Below are 10884 nucleotides of genomic sequence, written 5' to 3'. Positions count from 1 at the left end.
GTCTTTGCTGGTTATATATACTGCTACTGCTGCTGTGTTATTATCTCACTGCATATAGTTTATATAAATGACTCAGTTACTCCACTGTCAACCCCAAACATTAAACTTAGTCTAATGGATAAGTTAATAAATGAAAACCAAGTTAAATTTAATTCAATTAAAGATCAGATAAGAGTATGAGTCTTTTGAATCACTGCTGCTGGGTTCTCTGTCACTTGATATTTATATAAATCCGCCAAAAATGATCAATACTTTTATAGGTCATTAAGGTAATTAAACAGATTAAGCATGCATGGTAGTGCTTAGAATGAGCACTATAGAAGTTAGCTGTTAATCAATTCAGGAGATCTTATACAGAAGTTGTATTTATTGCAAGTATGTGACCTTAAACAAACTTAATTCTTCGTCTCTGCACATCAATTTGTCCATTTTTGCAAGAAAGAAGATGGGTATGTGATCTGTGAAAATTTTTCAACTTCCAAAGTCTGTAACCCTATAAGTAATATAACCAGTGTCATAGTTGATGTCTCCTAAAAAATTCATCTGTTGGAATTTGATTGTATTAAAAAGGTATTAACTAGGAACTTAATCCCTTCATTGTGAACCATGATTAGATCTTTGGATATAATAAGGTGATTAGGGCAGGACCTCTATTATTGGTTTCTGGTGTGTTTAAAGGAGAACGAGACCAGAGGAGGTGGAAATTTGTGGACAGCAACTCTTCTCAAGACCCTGTCTTCTACCATCCTGTGATTCCTTTAGCCCTTCCATGTATCCAGAATAATGAGTCAAATGAACTACTCTCTTCAGTTCGACCAACCTTACATATTTCTGTAAGCCACAGAATATAAGATTAAGATGTCCATTAAATATTTTTTGTTCACATTAATGTTCTAGATTAGAGAATAAAAAGGTATAAATTATGCCTATAGAAAATGAAGAAACAAAATATATGCTTGTGTGTGCATGCACAATATATCTATATTAATTTTACATTTAACAAGTGCTCCTTCTTTTTCTCATCTTTTCAGATAATCTTGTAGTTCACATGGAGAATATTACAAAGATGACTCATTTTATCCTGGTGGGTCTAACCAACACTGCAGATCTTCAGATCCCACTCTTTGTCTTGATCACCCTCATTTACCTCATCACTCTGACTGGAAACCTGGGGATGATGGTGTTAATCATCTTGGACTCTCGTCTCCACACTCCCATGTATTTTTTCCTCAGTAACCTGTCTTTTGTGGACTTGTGTTACTCTACAACCATCACTCCCAAGGTCATTGCTGGGTTCCTTGTACAAGACAAGGTCATCTCCTACAATGCCTGTGCTGCTCAGATATTCTTTTTTGTAGCCTTGGCCACTGTGGAGAATTTACTCTTAGCCTCTATGGCTTATGACCGCTACGCAGCAGTATGTAAGCCTCTCCATTACACCACCACCATGACGACAAGTATGTGTGCTCGCCTGGTCATAGGCCCCTACATCTACGGTTTCCTGACTGCCTCCATTTACATTAGAAACACATTCAACCTCTCTTTCTGTAAGTCCAATGTGGTCCATCAATTTTTCTGTGACTTTCCAGCAGTCATGGCTCTCTCTTGCTCTGATAAACATATTAGTGAGTTGGTTCTTCTTTTTATGTCAAGCTTTAGTGTATCTTTTGGTCTTGTGGTTATCATGATTTCCTATCTATTTATATTTATCACCATCTCGAAGATGCATTCTGCTCGAGGACACCAAAAAGCTTTATCCACATGTGCATCCCATCTCACTGCAGTCTCCATTTTTTATGGGACAATTATTTTCATGTATTTGCAGCCCAGTTCCAACCATTCCATGGACACAGATAAAATTGCATCTGTGTTCTATACTATGGTCATCCCCATGCTGAATCCTGTGGTGTACAGCCTGAGAAACAAAGAAGTCAAGAATGCATTCAAGAAGGTTGTTGAGAAGACAAAGTTGTCTGGAGGATTGAGCTTTTAACCTTGTAGGGTTCATTATAACCTAGCGTCATTTCCTTCAGAACTTCTCCCTGAAATTAATCACATTTCTAACCTCACAATGCATTTTGGTTTCTGTGGGAACTGACTGCCTTTAAAATTTGCTGTGAAGGAAAAAGAAAACAAGTCTAGAAATTTATTATCTTCATGATGATAGCTCAGAAGAAGCATAAGAATTTTTGATTCTTATTGTAAAAACATTTTCAAATGACACTTGATTTATTCACCTACCCCACTATATATTTCTACCAAGGTCAATGCAAACATATGTGTAAACAAAATATTTGTGTTCAGAAATGTACATAAGTGAAAAATTTGTCAGAGGAAATTGAAGTATGAGTAGTTTATAATAAAAACAATTTAAAATAATTTAGTCATTAAAACAAACTTTTCTAATGTTTATTTCTTTACTTTTATTACTAGTCTAAAACACAAAGTGCAGAAAAAAATTATGGACTTTTAAATAAATGTGTGTTCCATGGGGTCTCATTTGATAGAGACATAAATAATTACTGCATCCTACATAAGTTAAAATTCTGTCTGATCCTATTTTTTTTTCTTTTTTTTGAGAGGTTTTTGCTATAGGGCGAGTGCGCTCGCCAGACAGACAGAGAGAGACATAGAGACAGAAAGCAAGAAATCACCCCTCAGGGGGAATGGTCATGCCGCAATCCCTTCTCCTCCATTCTCCTCTCGGGATCTTGGGCATGCATGCACACGCGCCCGGCATGAGTTTTAAGCCACCGGGTCCGGGACGCGAACCATGATCAACCTCGCGGGAGTCCAGTGACATAGCCAATACGCTAACTGGTTCCCTGATTCTATTGTTTTGTAGAACCAACATACAAACAGAAAAATGGTCCAAAAAGTAAACTCATTAGAGCTTATGCAAAATGACAGTAATGTATTCATCTATGACCATGAACATCTCACACTGTTTAAAAATGTATTAAATGGGACCAGCAGGTGGTATAGTAGTTGGGGTGCTGATCTTCCATTGCTGATTGTATTTCTAGTCCCAGCCCTGGTGGCTTGAAACCTGCCAGGTATGTGTGCACAAGAGAAGAATGGAGAAAGAATGATTATGGCTTGGCCATTCCTTCTTGGATGTGAGTGGAAGGAGTTTCAATTTCTGTCTCTCTGTTTCTCCAGTGAGTACACACACTCTATAGCAAAAGTCTTCTCTCAAAAAATAATATTCTGATTATATTGATAATGCTCTACACTTGTCTCTCTACAAGTGCTATAAAATGCTACACCACACTCATTCACCTACATATCACTTATGTTGTGCCAACCCTTGTCACTCTCCTAGTTTTTTTATCTCACTACACTCACACCAGTCTTCCAGATACTTGTCACTACTCTAAGCATGTTCCTGTCTCAGGGCATTTGTACTTACTGTTCCCTCTTCCTTCAGTGTTTCCTACTTCATGCAGGTCTCCCTTAAATGTTATCCCGACACTACTCTTCTCTGAACATCTTAAAATATAGTCAGTCTACCGTCTCCTTATGTACTGTCCTCACATTATGTGCTAGTCTTCATAGTCCTTATCCAGATTCCCTCACTGTATATTAGTTCATCTATTTCTCATTTTCCTCCAGTTGGATGATGAAGTCTATGAGAGCAGGGTATTATTGCTGTTTCCAAAGTGATCCTCAGTAGCTCCATGTTGAATAGTTGTTGATTCTCATTTATTTGTTAAATGAGTGAATAAGCCTTAAGTCCAACTATGTAATACATTAAATCTTTGAATTACCGTTTATCACCCATAATATAAACCTTAGATATATACCTCTAGAGCTTTCAACAGGAACAAAATACTTCCTGTTTCGTTGTTATATTTTATCTACATTCCTACTCCGCTTGTCTTACCCACTTTGCGACACATCATCAAATAGATATTTTCAAACACTTTAGTAATTTTTATGTAGATATGTTATCACATTAAGTGCTACAAAACAGACCAAATAAGACAGAAAATTATAAAATTAGAAAGTAAATTATATTCGTTGAAGATAATTTATAGTTTTATAATCTGTACTAGGGAGAAATGTCCACCTATTGAAATATCCATCTTGTAAGCCAAATAATGTGATTGAATGTCTGAAAGAAAATGAAATTTAAAAAGGCATTAAATGTAAAATCATACAAAAACTGCTGGTTTATTTTGAAAAACTACTTCCTATTTTCTAAATCCATTTAACTGCAATTATTTTCTACATCTACAGAGTATAAAACATAACAGTACCTATCAATAACATAATGTATTATCTTTTTTTAACATAATGCACAATCTTTGTGTTATTATTTTGATTCATATAAAGCCTACCCTCAACCATGTGAATGCATTCAACATCACTAACAGTTCATTTTAAATTATTGAATAGTAAATTTCATGCTATTATTTTGTCATAGTAAAAATTAACACAAAGATCAAAACAATCTAAATTTGATTTTTATTCTCGCCCTTCTTTTTGGTGAGGAGCAGGTTCTGGAGATCAGAAGTATGCAATCGGTTTCACTTGTCTGAAATCGAAGAATGGGAAGGATTTTGCTCTCTCCCTAGACTTTTAGGGGAGAATGGGCCTTCATCTTTCGCCTTTACTGACAGCCAGCATTTCTTAGCCTGGCTGTGTAAAGTCCAGGTTCTTCTCCATGGTCACATTGCTTTCTCCTCTTTGTGTCTCTCTGAATCTTCCTTTGCCTCTTTTTAAAACTAGAAATGAAATCGTGAAACTTAAAATTCACTCATTTAAAATAAATAATGCAGTGACATTTTGTACATTCAGAACGATGTGCAACGATCACATGTATGTAGTCTCATTACCTCCAGGGAAGACCTATACATCAAAAAGTAGCTTTCCATGTCTACTGGGCCACAGTTCCAGGTAATCCCTAATCTGCTTGAGTTTCAATTTGCCTAATATCAAACAAAACAAAAAGAGAATTGTAAAGTACGTGACATTTATTACTTGACCTAATTTCCTTTTACTGTTTTGTATTTGCTATAGAGCATATGCTGTCACCAGAGAAAGATGGAATAAGAGAGCGAAAAATGGCCTGGTACAATTTTTAAGCCACCGGAACCAGGACTCAAGCCATGTAGCCAGCCTTGTGAGATCAAGAGCCTTACCCTCCACACATCTTGGCCCTCATCTGGTTTCTTTTATTAGGATACTGTTTCCAACCTTCACCAATAGCATGGTACACATCAGTACTTCATTTCTTTTATGGCTGAATATTCTATTGTATGGACATAATTACATTTTGTTTATTAATTTAACAAAAGATGAGTATTAGGTGAATTTTACCTTTACACAATTGTGAGTAATCTTGCTAGGAACATGATGTACAAATATTTGTTTGAGTCTCTGCTTTCACATATTTGGGTATATGATTAGGAATGCTGTCTGGGTCATATGGTAATTCAAATTAATGAAGAACTGACTAACTGTTTTTCACATTTTATATTTTAAATTGTTTTTCACTGTTTTTATATTTTATATTCCAACAAGTGATACATGAGAGTTAACAATTTTATTTCTTACCAACAAATATTAGTGTCTTTTTAAAATTGGAGCCATTTTAGTAAATGTAAAGTACTGTTTTATTGATTTGTTTATTTGAACTTCCCTAATGATGAGACTGTTGAGCATCTTTTCATGTGCTTATTGGACTTTTGTAAGGCCTCTTTGGAAAAAGGTCTATTCAAGTGCTTTGCTCCTTTTGGAATTTGGTTGTATATAATATATATATATATATATATTGTATCTTGCCAAGGTTTTTATATATTCTGGATATTAACTCTTATCAGATAGATAATTTGCATTTTTCTCTTTCTGTTACTTATCTTTTTTTCAGTGTTTTATTTTTTAATAATAAAACATATGAAGTAAATGTGACAGACCAGCTTATAAGTACACAAGCATTTTATGATACTAGTCCCATGTATTTTATACTTCAAGTTGTCTATAATTTTTAAAGAGACATTCAGTGTTTCAGAAAAAAGGAAAAAATATTGTAGCTTTAAAAGTTGGAAGAAGCCTTTTCCATCTTCCATTTATCTGTATCTAAGGTGCCATATGATATTACATGCCAGAAATTTTAGTTTCAGATAGTTTATAAATATTTGTTATATATATTATATTTTTAAGCAGCTCAAAGATAATTCTGTCTTCAGAATAATTAAAAACATAGAAGTAGCTCCTCTGTAACACAATTCTACTTTCCTGACTGTCATTGAATAATTCTTCATTTAAAACTCTTTTCTTTTATTTCCCCACATTTCGTTGATTCACAAAATACTTCGAGTAAAATTATAGACAAAGCTAGAATGTACTTACAAATAGATCAATAATTTTCCATTTCTAGTTTCATATATATGTGTGTGTGTGTGTGCGTGTGTATTTTTACCCCTATTTCTGACCCTCTGCCATTTCCCACCCTTCTCCCACACTATCTCAGATGTCTACAGTTGTTTTCCATTCCTTCCCCCCCCAACACACATTTTATTTATTCACAATTTTTAAAAATAATCTAAATACTTTCAATAGCAAGTTCAGCTGGTATGTACTTATCTGTGAATACATGTGTGACTTTAGATGTGAAACTCAGAGTAGAATGAATATATTATATGGTAGCACCTAGCTAATGCTATATAGCTTACTATGGTCATTAAATAGGTATTTTTTAAATATATTTTTTACTTTCAAGAAAAGCAGTTTTAACTTTAATAAATTAAACAAATGCTAAGGAACTTTGCTTAAAATGTAAAACCAGGTGGGATCAGCAGTTAGCATAATGGCTATGTTGCTGGACTCCCATGTAGTCAACTGCAGTTCGAGTCCTGTACCCAGTGGCTTAAATTCATGCCAGGTGTGTGTGCGTGCGTCCCCAGGATCCCGAGAGGAGAATGGAGGAGAAGGGATTGCGGCAAGGCCATCACCCAGGGAGTGAATTCTCGCTTTCTGTCTCTCTGTCTCTGTCTTTCTGGCGGGTGCATGCACCCTATAGCAAAAACCTCTAAAAAAAAAAAATTAAAACCAGGAGACTGGTTAGTATTCTGTTCAAATAGTAGGTACATGAACTTACCAGCAGCTCAAAACAGGATAAAAATCCTTAAAACTGGAAAACAAAGCCTAGAGGAAATTCAGCAATGTTTTCTTCAAAAGTCATAGATGCTATTTCACCAGTTCAGTCTCATGTACTGTATCTTCTGTTGTGGTTCAATCTTCCCAGTTAAGTTCTGGGATATAATATTCAACTCCAGACTTGTCCCTATGATTAAGTTGGCCATTTTCTTAGTTTTTGAACTCTTATTTCTGTGTGTCTGTATTTAATTTTCCTGGTATAGCACTCTCTTGAGAACTTCTTGGAGATTTAGTCTGGTGTAAATTCTTTCAGGTTTTGTTTATCTGATAATGTTCTTGTCTTTTCTTCCCAAATGAAGGAGAATCTTGCCAGGTACAGTATTCTTCATTGAAATTGCTTTTCCCTTAATGCTTTGAATATATTTTCCCATTTTTTTCTCACTCACATTGTTTCTGATGAGCGGTCTGCTGTTAGCCTGGGGGGGATATACTTTGTAGGTTACTTGCCATTTCTTTCTTGCCAACCCCTGGGGGATGGCCACGCCACAATCCCTTCTCCATTCTCCTCTCGGGATCTTGGGCACGCATGCACACGCGCCCAGCGTGAGTTTAAGCCACCAGGTCCAGGACTCGAACCGCAGTCGACTACGTGGGAGTCCAGCAACATAGCCATTAATCTTAGTATCTTGTATTTATCTTGCATTTTCTTGTAACATTCACAGATAAACAAGCTTTAGATTTTTTTTTTCAAGCTTATTCATATATTTGTTGCATGTGTGAAAGAAATAGCTCCTTCAATGGAGTCGGGATGCTATAATCCAACCCACCTTCAGCCAGACCTGGATCATGAGCCTGTGTACTCAGTGTACTCAGAGAGGCTGGATATGAATCCAGAATCCTCCTATGAAAGATTCATTTGCAAATTGTCCTGTTTAACCATTGTCCTAAGATCTAGAATAGTTGTTCATTTTGATGATGTTCAAGTCATATATATTTCTTTTTTTCTTTTGATGTTAATTCTTAGAAATTATTGCCAATTACATATTCATGAATTTTTTACCACTACTAGTTATAATAATTTTGATGATTTAAATTATTATATTTAGATCACTAATATATTTTGAGCAGATTTTTAATATATAGTACTTGGTTATGGGACCAGCACATGATGTGATAATTATGTAACTGAACTCCCACATAGTCTACCGCTGTTTTGAGTCCTATACCCAGTGGCTTAAACTCACAACAGGCTTGTGTGCATGTGTGCTTAAGATTCTGAGAGGAGAATAGAGGAGAAGGGATTGTGGACTGACTATTCACTCTAGGGGGTGATTTCTCACTTTCTGTCTCCCTTTTTCATTCTGGCAAGTGCACACACTTTATATCTATCTATCTATCTATGTATCTATCATCTATCTATATCTATCTACCTGTCTATATCTAATCAAAATAATAGCATAAAGATTGTACATTATGTTAAAAAAGATAATACATTATGTTATTGATAGGTACTGTTATGATTTATACTCTGTAGATGTAGAAAATAATTGTAGTTAAATGGATTTAGAAAATAGGAAGTAGTTTTCCAAGATAAATCAGCAATTTTTGTATGATTTTACGTTTAATGCCTCTTTAAATTTCATTTTCTTTTAGACATTCAATCACATTATTTGGCTTACAAAATAGACATTTCAACAGGTGGACATTTCTCCCTAGTACAGATTATAAAACTATAAATTATCTTCAATGAATATAATTTACTTTCTAATTTTATAATTTTCTGTCTTATTTGGTCTGTTTTGTAGCACTTAATGTGATAACATATCTACATAAAAATTACTAAAGTGTTTGAAAATATCTATTTGATGATGTGTCGCAAAGTGGGTAAGACAAGCGGAGTAGGAATGTAGATAAAATATAACAACGAAACAGGAAGTATTTTGTTCCTGTTGAAAGCTCTAGAGGTATATATCTAAGGTTTATATTATGGGTGATAAACGGTAATTCAAAGATTTAATGTATTACATAGTTGGACTTAAGGCTTATTCACTCATTTAACAAATAAATGAGAATCAACAACTATTCAACATGGAGCTACTGAGGATCACTTTGGAAACAGCAATAATACCCTGCTCTCATAGACTTCATCATCCAACTGGAGGAAAATGAGAAATAGATGAGCTAATATACAGTGAGGGAATCTGGATAAGGACTATGAAGACTAGCACAGAATGTGAGGACAGTACATAAGGAGACGGTAGACTGACTATATTTTAAGATGTTCAGAGAAGAGTAGTGTCGGGATAACATTTAAGGGAGACCTGAATGAAGTAGGGAACACTGAAGGAAGAGGGAACAGTAAGTACAAATGCCCTGAGACAGGAACATGCTTAGAATAGTGACAAGTATCTGGAAGACTGGTGTGAGTGTAGTGAGATAAAAAAACTAGGAGAGTGACAAGGGTTGGCACAACATAAGTGATATGTAGGTGAATGAGTGTGGTGTAGCATTTTATAGCACTTGTAGAGAGACAAGTGTAGAGCATTATCAATATAATCAGAATATTATTTTTTGAGAGAAGACTTTTGCTATGGAGTGTGTGCACTCACTGGAGACATAGAGAGACAGAAATTGAAACTCCTTCCACTCACATCCAAGAAGGAATGGCCAAGCCATAATCATTTTCTCCATTCTTCTCATGTGCACACATACCTGGCAGGTTTCAAGCCACCAGGTCTGGGACTAGAAGTACAATCAGCAATGGAAGATCAGCACCCCAACTACTATACCACCTGCTGGTCACACTCGCTACATTTTTAAACAGTTTGAGATGTTTGTAGTCAAATATGAATACATTACTTTTTCTTTTTTTTTTGGAGAGGTTTTCCCTATAGGGCGCTCGCCAGACAGACAGAGAGAGACATAGAGACAGAAAGCAAGAAATCATCCCCCAGGGGGGATGGTCACGCCACAATCCCTTCTCCTCCATTCTCCTCTCGGGATCTTGGGCACGCATGCACACGCACCCGGCGTGAGTTTTAAGCCACCGGGTCCGGGACGCGAACCGCGGTCGACTACATGGGAGTCCAGTGACACAGCCATTACGCTAACTGCTAGTTCCCACATTACTGTAATTTTTCATATGCTCTAATGAGTTTACTTTTGGAATATTTTTCTGTGTCTATGTTGGTTCTACAAAACAATAGGATCAGACACAATTTTAGTTTATGTAGGATGCAGCAATAATTTATGTCCCTATCAAATGAGACCACCAAGGAACATACTTTCATTTAAAAGTCTGTAATTTTTTTTCTGCACTTTGTGTTTTAGACTAGTAATATAAGTAAAGTAATACACATTAGAAAAGTTTGTTTTAATGACCAAATTATTTTAAATTATTTTTATTAAAAACTACACATACTTCAATTTCTTCTAACAAATTTTTCACTTACATATACCTTTGAACAAAAATATTCTGTTCCCCTTTTACACATACGTTCGCATTGACCTTGGTAAAAAAAATATAATGGGGTAGGTGAATAAATCAAGTGTCACTTGAAAATATTTAGACACTATGAACCAAAAATTTCTTATGCTTCCTCAGAGCAATCATCATGAAGATAATAAATTTCTAGACTTGTTTTCTTTTTCCTTGACAGCAAATTTTAAAGGTAGTCAGTTCCCACAGAAATAAAAATGCATTGTGAGGTTAGAAATGTGATAAATTTCAGGGAGAAGTTCTGAAGGAAATGAAGCTAGGTTATAATGAACCCTATGATG

The 10884-nt window shown here is 35.3% G+C and overlaps 1 protein-coding gene across 1 annotated transcript; it reads left to right on the top strand.

Annotated features, from left to right (window-relative positions):
- Window positions 1–1045: 1045 nt before the first annotated feature.
- LOC102473051 (olfactory receptor 5B2) lies at window positions 1046–1993 on the top strand. The gene has a single exon (XM_006158375.2). The coding sequence runs from the start codon at window positions 1049–1051 to the stop codon at window positions 1991–1993; it is 945 nt and encodes a 314-aa protein (XP_006158437.1). The 5' UTR covers window positions 1046–1048.
- The last annotated feature ends 8891 nt before the right edge of the window (window positions 1994–10884 follow it).

This window comes from Tupaia chinensis, unplaced genomic scaffold (assembly GCF_000334495.1).
Source record: "Tupaia chinensis unplaced genomic scaffold, TupChi_1.0 Scaffold000586_1, whole genome shotgun sequence".
In the NCBI taxonomy this organism is placed as follows: domain Eukaryota; kingdom Metazoa; phylum Chordata; class Mammalia; order Scandentia; family Tupaiidae; genus Tupaia; species Tupaia belangeri.
This window is presented reverse-complemented; position numbering and strand designations above follow the sequence as displayed.

Excerpts from the sequence above, each read along its gene's own strand:
- LOC102473051 (XM_006158375.2), top strand. The coding sequence starts at position 1,049 with ATGGAGAATATTACAAAGATGACTCATTTTATCCTGGTGGGTCTAACC.